Here is a 17,291-nt window from a genome sequence, read left to right as displayed (position 1 = left end):
CCTTTTATTAAATTATTTTTGCAGTGCAGCCTGCTGTTCAATGTCTGTAACTACAAGCTGCTCTTCCATATGAGGCTTCCTCATGCAAAAATGAGCTTTCAGGTTTTTTGTTTTGAAGCCAGCAAGATGACATGAGGAGATAATAAGAACGTCTGTCCTGTGTGATTATCAGACAAACTATAGAGCGCACAGCCGATGCAGAGAGCAGCAGTTGTTTGACTTCAAAGATCCTGACAATACTGTGTGTCTGATCATTTGTCTGTAGATTTGATCAACAGACAAGCCCTCACTATAAAGGTGCTGTGATTTAGTTTCAAGTGGGAAGAGAATAGGGTAGGCTTACAGTTGCACCATAAGCAGCCTTATGATTTGTACTTTCTCCTCCAAGAACATAATTAGTTAATTTACTAATATGTGTTTTCTGTCATTTGCTTACTTCTCCTTTTGTCTCCATCCATCACCATGCAGGTATTTTGGCAACATCACACTTGGTCGTCGAGACTATTCCTTCAATACTGACGGTTACTTGTCCAACCCCTTCCTGGATGTAATTTCCTGGACACCTGGACGTGGATGGGAAGATGTAAGGACATGACATCAGTTCTTTATGTCTAATCATATGGTCTGGGTCTCACTTCAGAAGAGAAAAGGGCATGCGTTCTGTTGAATCACACGATACACTTGATTGAATATTACGGTATTTTGTTTTCTACATAAGCTGTTTAATTCTTGGGATTCATGAGAAACTGTAATTTTGTCCTCTGTGAACAACTGCAAGGACAAAAGCGCATGCAGTTGAACCCGGAGCAGGTTTTGAGCTGATTGGTTCTTGAGTCATAATCTCTCTGTGTGAGCTAGAGGAGCAGATCCGTGCTGCATTGGCATCTGAAACAAGAATATAAACCTAACAGTGAGAATAGTCAGGTCGCATTGGTGAATGTTCATGTAAAGTTCACTATGGCTATCGGTGCCCGAGGCAGAGGACAGAAGTTGGCTGCTGACCATTTGACCGTGCTTTGTGTGCTCCTACTGTGCCCGTTCAGTTTCTGCTGTCTCTCTGTCACTGCTGTTTCCTGGTTAAAGCACTCTCACACAATGCCTCAAATGCATGCGCGCACGCACGCACACACACGCACACGCACACACACGCACACTAAAATCTAATAATCAAAATGCTTTTCAAATTTATATTGTTGTAATTTGAATATTTTGGGGTTTTCATCACCATGGCCTCTGGAAACTGTAATGGATCAGTTAATTAAAAAAAAAACAACCTTACAAGATTAAAGGATAGATTAACATGTTTTCAAGTCTTAATACAATATGTGCATGTCCATATGTAACTTTAAAGACATATTGGTTGCTCAAATCTTCCCTCCTATCCTTACTGGTTATATATATAGCATCCTAGTGTGATTCAGGTGGTGGAGGACGAAATCCTCATTCCTAGTTTTGTGCAAAAATGCTTTTTAAAGTTAAAGTGAAGCTAATATGAGGCATTTAGCAGTCAGAGCTATCCAAATCAAGAGGTTGACCTCTAAATTATCAGTCTCTTTAGGTTGAAATTCCCTCTTTGTGATTCCCTGGACAGTGAGATGCAGCTGAGGAACTGTAACACAAAAAGGGCATTTTGTACGAAACGACTTTTTATTTGACTCACTTAGACTGTTGGAGTATTTCTAGATAGAAAGAGGACTGTGGATTCTGTTCCCCATCTCTTACATTATTGGAGTCGCACTAAGAAGAGACACTTCATTGCCATTACAGAGAGGAATAATTCTTTAGTCTTTGAATGTACACATGGGTATGAGAGAGTATTTAGACAGACTTAAAAAAATGTAACCTATCCTTTAATCAATAAAATAATCATTAGTTGCAGTCCTCCAGTCATACACATCCACTCATACATTTCATTCATAGTCATTTTGCTCAAAGCAATGCTCTGATGCTCTGATCAATAGTTGCTGTTTTGTTCTTGTTTGCTGCCTGTGTTTTCAGATAAATACAAATGAAATGCTGATTTTCAATAGTGCTGAAGATTTCTGCGTGTCATTAACATCTGGTTGTAGCCTCACCATTGTTTTTTGTGTTTGAGTGTCTTGTCTACATAACTGTATGCACGTCAAAAGCACCAGTAGCCCTGGCGTGTCATGCATATTCTATAAAGCTGTGGGTTTTTTCGGAAATCCTTAATACGAAGCCTTGTCACCTGTTGGAGATATTTTCCCTTTAATGCGCCGGGATTTTACCCATGTCTGTGTCGGAAGAGAGAGCGATGCTCATTTTCTCAACTACACACAAGCAAGCACCTCAACACCACACTGTATATGCATAAAGACACACAGTACTCTCAGAACATACACTCTGCACATAATCACAAATGCTGCACTAATACAAATACTGATGCACCCACACAAGCTTACACACAGGCATAAATACACACATTGGTGGTTCTCAGCCTCCTGCTGGTTTTAACAGCCCACCAGAGTCCAGTCTCAGCGTGTAGTAACATGCTGACTCCTGCCATATCTCTCAAATCCCTTTCAATTAGAAGCTCCTGCGCTGGTCCTTCGACTCTGTGCAAACCCAGGGTACAAAACCCACCCACATGCACACACACAGACACACACACACACACACACATGCTTAGAACTTACACACAGACATCCATGTGTGTGCACACAAATGAGGGCACGTACTGTATGCTTACACACACATGCTTACACCCTTCTTGCATAAACCCTATTGTACACACACGAACACAATGAGGATAAGACGCCTGTATCTGCCTATTATGCACATCCACGCTGTTGGCTCCCCCTGAATATTTAATGTTCTCTTTACAATGACTGCACCATTACCTAGAGCCCGGGAGCACCCAGCTAAGAACACTGCAGACTAGTACTGAAGGTTGTCCAGCATTAGCATGGCTTGTTTCAGCTACAGATACAGCACACAGAGCGAGATGTTCAGGGATATTACTGTAACTTAAACTTCTTTTAAAGTGGTTCCCAACCCTCAAACTTTTGCTTCAAACCAAAATACTTTGTATGCCTCTGAAATATTCCAGCAATTTGAAGAGTCTGAAGTGGTATTTTTCTGATGTATGTGTGTGCATTTTTCAGGGTATTTGTCTGATAGAGAGTAGTGTGTTGTCCTGTAAGCTCTATCTGTTTTCTGTCTGTGTTCCTTGAGTGTGTTTTGATTGAATGTCTGTTGCAGAGCTGTGGTTGAAGTGCAGTCGAAATACTGTCATTGTTGCCACCTCCTCCTCTTCTCCCTGCCAGCGCTTGCATTACACAGACTTTGGCTGATTGCAGCTGCCAAACTTTACGTTACTCTACTGGCCTGCATAAGCACTCTCATTCTTTTGTGAATTTATTTTTATATATGTGTGAGTGTGTTGACTGTATATCTTCATGTATTTCTGTATGTGGGTGCATGAATGTACAGTATGTATGTGCGCTTTCTTTTGTGTATGTCGCCTCAGTTACACTTCATCGTCATGATGAGACTTTTATCAGGTGATCACAAGATGTGTCAAGTGATTCTGCAAGAAGAAGGTTCTCAAAAAAAGCACATAATCTTCTTGGGTGTGGTTCTGCCTTGTGCTGCTTTCAACAGTCTGAATATGCCAGGTACCAGCATCCAACACATCTAGAGAGCATATAAACAATGCAAAGAGAAGGGGACAACAATATGATACAGTCAAAGGGATGCTTGACAGACATTTCCAGGTCAACAGTGGACACAGAACAATGTGGTCTCACAACATCATCCCTAAACAGGTTTTAAGAATCATACTGAATTGACATCTGTAGGCATGAGTCTGCTCTCTGCACATGTGTGTTTTTTAATGTGTAAAAATGCTCCAATCAAACCAAGTCAGAATAAAACTTAAGTTCAGGTTCCAGGCTACTATATTTCTGCTTGCCACAACCCTTCTGTCACCATAGCGCCCTCAATAAAGCCCACTGTTTGTGCAAGCATCTGTGAGTTACTTGCTTTCATCCTACCCAAAGCCATTATGTGTAATTATATGGCAATGTTTGATTTGACACCAAACTAAATGACTAGTACAAACAAATCTGGATAAACACTGTAACCCTATCAATCAGTGTAGCCTTTGCACATGCACAAACGTTTCAGGTAATTGCTCCCAACCCACAAAACAATGAATATTTAGGGCCTGGTGTTCTAAAAAAAAAGGGCACAATAACTTGTATAATACCTGTACAATATAATTCAAACCGGTACCATAGTCCTGCTGTAAATACAGCCTTTATGAAGCTTATTATAGTCAGTTTGTATTGAGACTGACAGGGAAATGTTCATTCATCGCTGTCATTTTGTGGCAATAGTTTGTGATACTGTGTTGTGCAATGTATTTTCCCATCTGTATCTTGCAAGCGAGTATAGATTGAAGCCTAATGCAATGTTTATTGCAATGCATTTGTACATGTATGAGACTGTATAATTAGGTGTTAATGTTGTGGTGTTTACCCGCTCTGTGTGTGGCTAAGTGAATGTATAAGGTTATGGTATTGTTGTCATTATAAAATTATTTATTCTATCTAAAGAACAATTATATAAAGTGCTCATATTGTGCTTTTTGGCTTTTCCCCTTTCCTTTATTGTGTTATATATCATTTTGTGCACATTATAGGTTTACAAAGTGAAAAAGCCTTAAGTCCACCCCAAAGGGACTTACCATCTTCCAGAGAAAACACTGTTCACAAACTGCTCCAAACAGCTCTATTGTAGTCCAGCCTTTACTTCCGTGAAGAACGTGCGTCACTTTGTAACACACGTTCTAATGCTCGCCTAGTTGCTAGCATGGCACTCCCTCATGCTCTGCAACTGACAAGCTAGCTGTACTTACTGCACATGTGCGACTCCCAACAAAGATGGTACAGAAGTGAGATGTCTCACTCTGTAGCTAAAACAGAGAGCTCAACACACAGGGTGAAAAGAAAAGATGCAGCATTGTGCAGCAATGTGCAGTACAACAAAATATGGTGTTTTTTAAAAATTAAACCACATAAACCTATTCTGGTACAACCTCTAAATACATTTATGAACCTGAAAATGAGCATAATATGAACACTTTAAAATTTAATTTGGAGTGGCTCCTTCACAGTAAAACATTGCCCTTATTTTATAGCTTTATTCTGTAGCTTTACTAAATTTCACTTAATAATATGTGATACAGTGTTCAAACGTGTTTTTGTTTTTGTCCTAATTTTATTAAATCATAATATAAAACACTCTACTTCAAGCCTACATATAAACATAATTATGTTTCTGTTCTGGTCTGGCATAATAACCAACTCCACCTGTATCTGTGCCTTGTATGTATGCAAAACACATTTGTTTAAGAAAACTTGTAGCCCTTCAATTAGTAGAATTGTTAATTATTAACAGGGTAGACACCTGCGACTAGCAAACCTCACCATGAACGACAAGCTATATAGTTTACAGAATATTATAGATCCAAGACGAAAGTGACAGAATGGCCGGACTTCAGCACCACAGACAGCGCCATGGCTTCATCCGTACACAGCACAGCACAGTACTGGTATTTCAGAGCCATAGCGGGTAGATTCTAACTTGCACAAACCTTAGTCAGATAAAGGATCAATGAGTCAGGCAGAATAGACTAACATAATCAACTAAACAACCTGCTTTGTGTTCATAGGGTTGTTTTGATTGCTTGATCCATTAAAAGAAAATAAATACTGATTGTGGTAGAGATATATGTGTTTGTATGCTCCACCTATCTCTAATGTTTCTCTTGTCTGTTCCCCCAGGTAGGCTGGTGGGAGAATGGCGTGCTGAGGCTTCGGTACCCAGCCTGGTCCCGCTATGGGCCATTCCTTAAACCACCTGATGATGCCCAGCACCTGCGCGTTGTCACACTGGAAGAAAGGCCATTTGTCATTGTGGAGCTGGCAGATGCCGCATCCGGGACCTGCATCCGGGACTCAGTGCCCTGCAGACGACCCCTTAATGCCAGGTTTGAATCCTTTGGATTTAAGACACTGATGTGTTTATGTAGGATTTGATGTTATTGACTCATTTCATATGTTAATGTCTTTTCCCCCAAATATATGATAATGATAATAAAAGGAAATCAAATGAAAAAATAGAATAGTTGCCTCTCTACTTTGTATTATGAATGGAGTTCCTAAGCTCTCATGATGCCATCCAATTGAGGTGCTATCAATCACCTATCAAACTGTGGTCTCTTCACTCCCTGACCATAATCAATAACAGACTGCTCTCCAGAGGATCAGTGGAATGACTCAGGGGTCTGGAATCAGATGTGACCACAGTAGAGCTTTATGGTTCATCAGCTTCTGAGGGGATGACAGCACCTATCCTACACTGGTCGATCAAACCTGTCACCATGTGCTGGGCTACAATATTCCTCCTCTGTGACCACCTTCTGTTGTGCTCCTTTTCCTTTCCTTTTGCACTATTACACACTAATCAGGATTCAGTTTTGGCTTTTTGTTTGACACTTTCATTTCGATTTTTACGTATTTTTGTCTTGGCTGTGACTCTTTCACAGTGCCATCCATGAGGGCGTGGCTCCCATGAAGCAGTGCTGCAAGGGCTTCTGCATCGACATCCTCAAGAGATTGGCCAAGATTGTCGGCTTCACCTATGACCTTTATTTAGTGACCAATGGGAAACATGGGAAGAAAATTGATGGGGTTTGGAACGGCATGATTGGAGAGGCAAGTCTTTGTTTATGTGTGTGTGGGGGTGCCTGTGGTTCTGCCTGTCTGCCTTTGTGAGCAATGTGTTCTCAATGTCGGCCCATGCCACTTGCGTATGTGTGAAAGTTGTGTGTGTGTGAGTTTATAATTGTGCCTCTGGAAATGTGTTGCATTTTTTAGTCAATAAGCCGCATAGTAGCATTCTGCCTATGCTTCTGCGTTTTGGGTGACCAGTTATGTTAACGCTATGTGTCACATCAATCTCTGTGAGAGTTATGGCCACTTAACCATTGCCAGTAATCAGACAGCTGTCATTTATTACACACACACACACACACACACACACACACACACACACACACACACACACACACACACACACACACACACACAGGCACGGAAGGAAAACTGGTCTCAGTCCAAAAATGTAAAAAAAAAAGTATCCTTCAAAAATTAAAAACACTTCCTTTCAGTATGTTTATCTGCAGAGACACGTTCCTGTACACACAAACACATAGAAGCACAAAGACACACACATTGTCAGACACCCCCTGGCTAGTTGCGATTAGTCCTTGATATTTTCTTGGGAATACTCGCTGAGGTTCATGATACCCCATCAAGAAAGACATAGAAATGCTGGCAGAAAAAAACAGGCTCACACAAACAAACAAGCGTGTACACATGCTCACACACATACTGAGATCGATACGGAGGCTGCTGTTTCATTGAAGCGGCCCGCTGTTTCTATCTTTGTCCCAGAGGGAACTTGCCAAACACCAGCGATCACGGGTACCAAAACAGTTTCACTGTGCTCTCCTGCTCTATCATTTATAACTTGAGCCGAGGCCAGAGCAGTCTGTCCAATCTATTTTCACATGCAACAGGCCAAGCGAATTTTTGTTTTCTAAAACTAATGTCTGCATTTTCATCAGATGTTCCAAAGCCTGCCATTCTTTGATCAGGTAATCCAGAGACTTGGCAAAGTTGAGGGGAGGGTGCTTTGCTTTCCGCATCGCTTCATTTTTCTGCTGATTTGCTCTGAAGAGCGGATGTGCCATGTCTAATGTAGATTAACATTTCACTTGTACAATCAGCAGACACAGCGGTTTTCAGGTTTTTCTAGATGGCGGCAGGGAGGAGCAGGGCCCTAGCTCATTTTGTATGCTAAAGAGATGCACAAGAGACACGTGTTCAGTATTTGTAGCAGATTGAATCCTTGGCCTTTATCATGCAGGCATATTTGAGGATGTACAAGGGGTTAGGGTGCAGAAATGTCACTATCTCACCTGGAAATAAACCTTTGTGAATTGTAAAAGATTCACTATGTCTGTCTGTAACTGCCACAGGAATTACACATAATTAGATTTCTCTCTCACCACTGATGTCCCCTTTAGGTGGTATACAAGCGAGCTGACATGGCCATTGGCTCGCTGACTATCAATGAGGAGAGGTCAGAGGTCGTGGATTTCTCTGTCCCTTTTGTGGAGACGGGGATCAGTGTCATGGTCTCCCGTAGCAACGGAACTGTATCACCATCCGCTTTCTTAGGTAAGAGGCTCTGTTTATGTGAGGCTGATGTACAGAATCTAATCCATTCGTAAAGTGTTGAGTTTGCATAAAGAGCCTCAGTCTTTGGCTGCTAGTCCTTACATCTAGATTAGCCGTTACTTTTTCTTAGCTGCTTGTGTCTTCCCAACTTGTAGTTTCACTCTGTCAGCAGACTCAAGGTTCCAGCGGGAGAACAGTTATTGGCCTATAGACTGCGTTGAGATGATTGTTAAAAGAGAAAAAGTGTTTATGGACTTCTGGAGAATATGATTTCTCCAATGGTTTCCATTTTCACTGCATACAAGGCTCATCTTTGTATATTTATAGTACAGAATGTGCCAGGTTTATGAAACTTTCTTGTCCTCTCTATGGATAATAATAATGATGATTAAATAATGCATTACAAAACTGTTTAACATGCCCTTATGTTATGTTTTAATTTAAATCTTCTTTTGTTTCCCTTCACAGAGCCCTACAGTCCAGCGGTGTGGGTGATGATGTTCGTCATGTGCCTGACCGTAGTGGCTGTGACCGTTTTCATCTTTGAGTTCTTCAGCCCTGTGGGCTACAACCGCAGTCTCCAAAATGGCAAGAGTGAGTGATGGATCTAAGCTGCCTGTCTGATAGATGGGTCTGCATGCAGTCCATCACTGTTAACCCATGTATCAAATGGACAAATATTGAACACATTCATGGAATGTGAAGATTTCAAAGTCAAAATGATTTTTTTTAGCATGATGATAAACTTTTTTGTTTCTATTGAATTTGTTTTCTGTCTGTCTGATTGGTCAGTTGTCACATTCAGAATAAATCAATTTGACATTTTAAATGTACTGCCCTGAATCCTTAAAGGGTGGGATTGTATGAGGTCAGTGTATTACCTACAGTAGATGGCCGTCAGTATGGCCCCAGTTTGGAGAAGAAGGCAGGAGTACCGACACGGAAGCTAAGCAATGTACTGCTGTGGACAGAGACACACAGCAAAACGTGTTTTAGCCGACTAAAAAAGAACCACCTAAAAAAGGACCACCTAAAAAAATCTATTTCAATCAGTTTAAGTGTACGCTATATTTATAATATTTTCACCAATTTACCTTGCTGTAAACAGCCCTTTAGGACGGGGAACTGAAGCTGTTGTTTTGCTTCTTTCGAAGCCACCAGACAAAAACAGTAATTTTACCTTGCAGAACACGGGAGTTGCTGTTCTACCACTGTCTCGATCGGTTAGTTAGTTAGTTAGTTTTGTTAGTTCCTAATCCTTTTAAAACACCAAAGTCACACAATAACACAAACAGACTAACTGTGTTTTATCAGAACTGGGGGCGTGCCGACTGCCATCTACTGTAGGTAATACACTGACCTCATACACCTCATACAAGGTGTACCTCATACAACAACACTTCAAAAGATCCAAGCTATCCCTTTAACCGTGAGTGTGGCGAAGATGAAATTCTACCTACAGTATGTTGAACTGCGTCCAAATATTCTCGATATTGAAGCAGCTATTCATTATTCAACGGTATAGTTGTGATATTCAGTATGCCTGATGCCTCGGTCCAATAGCCAACCCGACTCGCCTCTTTTACTGCATGATTGCTGTGCTCTACATAATTTACCTCTTTGTCATCCTCTCATATATCCCTCTTATTCACTCTGATCTCTCTCCTTCCTTCTTTACTCCTGTCGTATAAAGGAAGGAGTGTTTGAGCCCTTTGAATGGTGATTTGCACCATGTGGTGTAATCATTTGTAAGATTACGTTGCAGCCAAATTGAAAGCTGCCATCCTCAAAACGTATAGTCACTGCCTTATGAGCTTTAGTGTCAAAAAAGCCTGCTAGGTATTTTCATATACAGTAAACCCATTTTACAGATCATTCAAGGAAGAATAATTTGAATCGGCTGCTTCATCTGCAGTTAGACGCTACTGAATACACTATTGTGCTGTGTACTGGCTGGATTGCTGTCTAGGAAAAAAGTTAACATTGCAACCACTCATTACACTCTTATTTTTCCCTTTTCAACATTTTGGCCAGAGGCTGGAGGCTCTACTTTCACTATAGGAAAGTCTGTATGGCTTTTGTGGGCTATTGTCTTCAACAACTCCGTGCCAGTGGAGAACCCCAGAGGAACCACAAGCAAGATCATGGTGCTGATCTGGGCCTTCTTTGCTGTCATCTTTCTGGCCTCCTACACTGCTAACCTGGCTGCCTTTATGATCCAGGAGGAGTACATTGACACAGTGTCAGGCCTCTCGGACAAGAAGGTACCTCATTTCTTGAATACTGATTAAGTAGGGAAAGCAGAAGGAGAATTAAAGTCTTAGAGTGAGCCAAATCCTGTGCATTTGAATGTTAAATTGATTAAAGCACAGGAATTTAGGAATGAATAAAATCTCATTTAACATAACTCCATTACCACAGTTCTTGAATACGTAAAAGACAGTTCTAAATGCTACTTTAAGTCCACAGACTGCTCTCTTTTCAAAGATTTGACTGTGCACGGAGTGCTGTAAGTTAGTCTGGAAAGTGGACAGAAATAGGTCAGACAGATTGGTGCACAGCCTGGTGTGTCTCATGCCCCTTCCGTCTTCCTCCCTCGCCTCCCTTTGCTCGGCTAGTTTCAGCATCCCGAGGAGCAGTACCCACCTCTGAAGTTTGGCACGGTGCCCAACGGGAGCACAGAAAAAAACATCCGTTCCAACTACCCAGACATGCACCAGTACATGGGCAAATACAACCAGAGAGGAGTGGAGGACGCCATTTCTAACCTCAAGACTGGGTCTGTCTGCTATAACATGAGCTTGTTCATTCCCTCACATTTACATGCATGTATCCTGCAAGATCTTTGTCTTTCTCCACATCTCGATTTTTTATTTTCTACTAGTTGAGTTTCCATTCAAGCATGCTTTGTAAATTATTCCATATTAGATTAAGGAAGTTGTCACGATTGTTCACGCTTTCCTCAGGTAAATATAAAACTACATTGTCGTTAGCTTGAGACATAAAATCTACATGCCTGTATATGCTTACAAGACAACCAACAACAACCAAGATGCTCACATCGGAGATGATTAAGTACTGATCCAAATGTTTCAAAAGACCCAATCTACACAACAGAATTGCCCTACTATGAAGGATACAAGATACTCCGTCTTAACGACCATGCTTTTTTTTTCTTCTAATAAATGTAACCAAAACAAAAATCGGCTTATAAAAAATGAATCTCACTGCATTACCTTTCAACAACCATAGCAAATGAGGAATCTTTAAATTTTTTTTTCTTCAAATAGTGGACTCCTTAGGTTGCTGTACAAGGTAAATACATACATATATATATATATATAAAGACTTCATGATCATGATTAGACTTCACTATTTCAATAACGATAATTTAAAAATGACACAAGCTGCTGAACTGTGATATGTCTCCTAGAAAATCCTATTGTACTGCCATACAGATAGGTGCAAGTAAATGTAGTGCCACAAAATGGTCAAAAGAAGAATTTTCGCTGTCTTGAACTGATACTGACTACTACTGATCGTGCAATAAAATCTCACCACAAAGTCTAATCAGAAGCTGTTTTGGAGCGATTGTATTACACAATCTTTATCGAGTAGATGTTCAAATTGCCATTTTTCTTAGCACTTAAAAGATTTCTTGTCTACAGTATGTTTGCTTAAAGGTTAATTGGAAATAGCAGTTGACCATACAATCTTACCACAAGGTCCATTCTACAAACCCTACAGTATTTACTGTATTTCTATAAGCCCATTAATACATTAATACATCTAACATGTATGGTTTTTATTATGAGTTTTTTGTGGAGTCATACCTGCTGCCATTCTTTGCACTCTTTGCTGTGATTTTTTAAAAATGTTTTAACTCTCTTACTAGCAGGCTGTCATACACAGTGGTATTCTTTTCAACTCTGCCTAACATTTCACATCTTTTGTCACACTTCCTGCTTTCCAGCACAGATTCTCTTACCTTTACTCTTCACTGCTATCTCCACCCACTTACAGAGTGCAAGCAGCATTTCCCTTTAGTTTCTAGTAGAATCTCTATCACCCGTCATGTGTTGGATAATCCCAGTTTACTTTATCCTAAGCCTCTGTCATCGTTTCTCCCTCCCCATTGCCTTGACACCACAATTATAACTCAGTGTTAACATGCACAAAAATGAGAAACTCTCTCTTTTCTCCTGCTGTCTTTTTTTTCTTTCTCTAAGTGCTTATCTTTCCCTTCCTCTTATGCCTCATCTGCTCTCTTATCTTACCATTTCTCTCTTTTCTCCTTCTCTTTTTTCGGTCCATTCTTTCCTCTCCCAGTGTGCTTTCTCTGTGTGTCAGTATTTAAACTTTATAATCCTCATCACTCTCTGGCTCTATCCCATGTCTTTCCCCCTCAAGTGTGTAAATCCCCCCCCCCCCTCTCTCCCTGTCACTGCGCTCTTCGCACCGTATAAATCCCCATCCTCCTCCTCCACCACCTTCCCGCTCCCTCTTACTCACACATTTTTCCCTGATCTCTGCCTTATTTGATTCTCCTTGTGTTTTCACTCTTTCTGCCAAGCCTGCTTTACTATTCCACCTATCCTCCCTTTTTTCTTGTTATAATTTAACTTTTCATGCATTCTCTATCATTCTGTGCGCCTGTCTGACGTATATTTTTGCACCCTAACTCTCTTCCCAGGTACATCACAGATATCCACCTTTATACCTCCTCCCTGCCTCAGCCAGTCTCTCCATCCCTCTGCTCCCTCTCTCCCATTAAATGATGAATGAATTCTCCCTTGATCCCTTTACAGGAAACTGGATGCTTTTATTTATGATGCTGCAGTATTGAACTATATGGCCAGGAAGGACGAAGGTTGTAAGGTGAGGACTAATCCACATAGGCACTTTTGCTAACATACTAGTTTCAAAATATATGTTTTCCTCTTGCTCAGTTTTGTTTTTAAATATCTGCACATTGTCCTTTTTCCAAGGTGATGACCATAGGCTCGGGGAAGGTTTTTGCCACCACAGGCTACGGTATCGCCCTGCACAAAAACTCACGCTGGAAACGTCCTCTTGACCTGGCCCTACTGCAGCTGGTGGGAGATGGTGAGCACTATGGGGAGGGGAGGGTAGACAGGAAAATAATTAGGACAATGGAGGGGCAAAAGGAAGGTTATGGGTAAAATGACAGGGTAGAGAAACGAGCGACAGAGTAGCATGAGGGTAGGGGGTGGATAGAGGACATGGAGTAGATGAATGAGAGGATATTGAGAAGTGGATGGGGTGAGTACAAGGTGTGGAGAGACCGATGGCTGTAAGGTGTTTCGATTGTGAGGGAATAATGGTGTGTAGGAGAGGGCTGATGATAATGGTTAAGAGGTTCGTAGGTCTCTTTATTAGCTACAAGAGAGGAGGGGAAATAAAAGGGTGTGTGGTCATTTTTTTTGTTGGTTTCAAGCATTGCATTGTTGGTGAAGTGCACATGGCCCTCCCCCATTTTTACTCCTCTCAATCTATCTGACTTTCACTCTCTTTCCCTTCTTCCTGCTCGGGCTGGTGAAATAATTTTTGTAACAACAGATTTACTTGTGCGAGTCAATGTTGTAAAAAAAGATTATCACAACTTGTGCGGTGACAGATTTACACTCATTACAGATTAGCTGATACTGACACAGAGAGTGAGGAAGTGTGAGAAAAAAATAACCAAGGAGAAACACCTGAAAATACCCTGAACATGAGACGAATGCACTGAAGTAAAAATACATTTAAAAAGCAGATCAGATAATTGGATAATTGATAGCTATGGGGGCATTATTAGTATGCTGTTTGTCTGCTGCACACACTTGTGTCGAGGATTAATCCATGGGAGAACGGTTCCTTGTGTTTGACAGAGAGAATCTGTTCTTAGCAATAGTTGTCACTACACTAATGCTTGATTGTCATTTTACACAGTCCAACACACGCATTTAGAGTCTCAATTGGATGCTGCTTGTTTGGCTTTTCCTCGTGTTTTAAATCAGCTTTGCTTATGGCGTGGCGGACAAAGCCCTTTAGCTGTTTCTGGCATGCAGACACTTTAGCCGCTTACACACTGATAATGCCAATTTGGTGCCAAGATCTTTTAAATAAGACCGGCGTCTGGAGCTAAATAGTTGGACCTGGGAAAGGATGCGTGTGTGTGCAAGAAAAACCGAGAGCCCAGACAGTCTTGACATGCTATGTCTGTTGTTATTTTTTAAAATTGCTGGTACATTACCTTGTCCTTGCCTCTGTTCTGTGTAGCAAAAGCTCTAACATCAGCTGTGTATGCTGGACAGATCTAGTTACAGGGGGGTGTTGAATTCTGTGGGTTCTAGTTGTAGGCAGGCATTATTGGAGTGGATTACTAAGGAAGAGGATTAGTTTGTGTGGATGTGGAGGGAGGAAGCGGGGGGCTCACATTCAGAGTGCCCTCAAAGGCTGCATCTCAACAATCGCCCTGCGGCTCAAGGACTCTGCATCACACCTTCAGCCGGGCTAAACCATGTCACAGTGTTACATCATTATTGTACCATGCCATGTTGAGTCATATGATTTTACAACTGCATTAGAGGGGCACTAGAGAAGTCCTTTGTCAACCCTGTGAGTGTATTGTTCTCCTTGTTGCTGCCTCTGGTGATTCATACCACGGCTTTAAGAGAAGGTCCATTGATCTCACTACAACTTGTATCCTGATAAAGGCAAAACTGCTGAGTAGCAAGATTTCTGTTTCCCCTCTTATCAGATCCACTTCTATTTTTTGCATAGTATCAGGATTTTGATTCCAAGAATATATTATTCAGTGAGTAGATATTAAAAAAGATGTGAGGAGCTGGGTATTCAGCTCTTGGCTGGCATGGCGTTTTTTTCCCCCCCAAGAAATCTTGCAATGAATGCCGAGAGGTTTGTCATGTTGTGATAAAAGCACAGAATTGTACGGGTCATGGTTTACTGCTCAACAACTGTGGAGCTCAGCGTGTCTGGACATGTCTGGCATCATGCCACATTTGGCTGAATGCAAGCATGCACGCAGGCGCTTGCACATTTACACACACACACACACACACACACACACACACACACACACACACACACACACACGAAGACGCACAAATAAAGTTTTCTCTATTAAATAATGTCTTTGTTGTGCATGCCAGCTCTGTGTTTGCAGTGTGCCAGCTCTACCTGACCTGACCTGCCAGAAACGACAGAGGTGGAGTGTGAATTTGACACACCTGTCAGATTTGGCAGGCCTGAGCTGGCTACGACTGAGAGATAGAGACAACTGCCATCACAAAGGCCTAAGGGAGGGAAGAAACCAGCGCGGTGAGAAAGAGTCAGATTGTAAAAGAGGGAGACGAAGAAGCGCAAGATGAATCACTAAAAGTCAAATGGCAGGAAAGCCAGGAGATGAGACTTAGAGCTTAGAGGAAGGATTCGACTGTGACTTGTGAAGTGGAGGACAGACATGAGACTACCTGTTTATCTCTATCCTTCACTAAGACACTTGCTGTTTTCACATCAAGCTCCTGTTTGGACATACAGCTGCTACTAAAGGTCAATGACACCGATAAAACCTCTTCAATGAGGCTATGCTCCGGAGTTAAAAACAGACCTTTGGTGGCTGGGTTGGTTCAGTGGTAGAGCAGGCACACATGTACAGAGGTTTATGCCTCGACGCAGAGATCCAGGGTTCAACTCCAACCTGTGACAATTTCCTGCATGTTTTCCCCCTCTCTCACCTAGCTGTCCTATCAAAATAAAGGTGGAAAAAGCCCAAAAAAATAATCTTTTAAAAAAAAAAACAGACCTTTGTGTTATGGAATGTATGTGTGTATGAATGAATCTAAGACAGGGAGTTGTTACCTGAGTCTACCAGTGGGCTGCAGTAGCACTGTGTCCATCTGTTGCTGTAGCTGGAGGCCACGGCTGATTGGCTAATGATGTTCTACAGGAGACACATTAGCCAGATCACACAGATGACTGAGTCGGCTTCATCTAAGCTACACAAGCACAGCTAATGATGGCAAAAATGAAAAGCTAGAGCTCGGGTTTTCGCAGAGCAGTGTAGTGTTGCGAGTGGATGCGTGGCTTGTCAGCTTTTACACCCTGCTTTAGCAGGTTGACTTAGAAATAGTTCAGAGACTGTAATATGCCGTAAAATGCAACCTTCAGACCGGGTTATTGCTGCTCATCCTGTCATTGCTATTTCTGTAACAGAAATCTCTCATTATGAGTCCTGTTGGAAAATATAGCTCTTTAATTCCATCATGAATCACATGCTGCATCTTCTGGTGGTCCATCACTATGGTTACACCAGCAACCCCCGCAGCCAATTACAGGTTTAGCAGGGCAGCCCGGATTCGTTAGGCCAGCAAGATCATAAATGAAAAGGCAGAGCAGTGGGTAATGCAGTCTTGCCTGGTTCCTGGTAGGTTAACAGATGGGAATCTTGGATCCCCCAGAGTTTACCACCTTGATGGAGATTCCAACCACCACTCCAGCATAATTAAATGATTATGATCTTCTCCCTCTGCCTCTGTCTCTGTCCCTTCCCCTTGTCTCTCTCTCTTTCCATTTTTGCCTCTTTTTCTCTCCTCTCATCCTCTTCAATCTGAGGAGTGTTCCTGCTGTATGTCATAATGACACAATCTCAGCCTCTCATCCTCCATCTCTGCTTCCCTTGTTCCAGCTCCCCGTTAACTCTCTCTGTGTCTCTGTCTGTCTCATTTCCCCTGATGCGTTCGTGGACAGAGAAAGAATGCCGCTCCCTCTCTCTCTCTTTGTAAAACATTCTTCCCAACTCTCTCATTACCTTTCTCTTACTCTCTCCCATGCTTGTTCAACCTATCCAGTCATCTCACTGTGGCTCCTGGTCTCCCCTTCTCCTTCTCTCCTCATTTACTCTGGGTTACAATGTTGAGATTAGGTTGTCTGTGCCATTTTACTTCTCAGTGCTACTTCATTGTTTTGGACTCTCTCTCTCTCTGTCTCGGGCTC

The 17,291-nt window shown here is 41.8% G+C and overlaps 1 protein-coding gene across 1 annotated transcript in view; it reads left to right on the top strand.

Moving 5' to 3' along the window:
* LOC116049642 (glutamate receptor ionotropic, NMDA 2D) overlaps positions 1 to 17,291 on the top strand; it is a 51,722-nt gene that overhangs the window by 23,806 nt on the left and 10,625 nt on the right. Inside the window, exons 6-14 of the mRNA XM_031299482.2 lie at positions 469 to 583; positions 5,811 to 6,016; positions 6,575 to 6,743; positions 8,120 to 8,273; positions 8,742 to 8,867; positions 10,308 to 10,537; positions 10,892 to 11,052; positions 13,082 to 13,151; positions 13,262 to 13,379. Of these exons, the coding sequence (XP_031155342.2) occupies positions 469 to 583; positions 5,811 to 6,016; positions 6,575 to 6,743; positions 8,120 to 8,273; positions 8,742 to 8,867; positions 10,308 to 10,537; positions 10,892 to 11,052; positions 13,082 to 13,151; positions 13,262 to 13,379 (1,349 nt within the window). The remainder of the gene's footprint in view (positions 1 to 468; positions 584 to 5,810; positions 6,017 to 6,574; positions 6,744 to 8,119; positions 8,274 to 8,741; positions 8,868 to 10,307; positions 10,538 to 10,891; positions 11,053 to 13,081; positions 13,152 to 13,261; positions 13,380 to 17,291) is intronic.

Source organism: Sander lucioperca, chromosome 10 (genome assembly GCF_008315115.2).
Source record: "Sander lucioperca isolate FBNREF2018 chromosome 10, SLUC_FBN_1.2, whole genome shotgun sequence".
NCBI lineage: Eukaryota > Metazoa > Chordata > Actinopteri > Perciformes > Percidae > Sander > Sander lucioperca.
The sequence above is the reverse complement of the archived record's forward strand: the minus strand, read 5'-3'. Positions and strand labels throughout refer to the sequence as shown.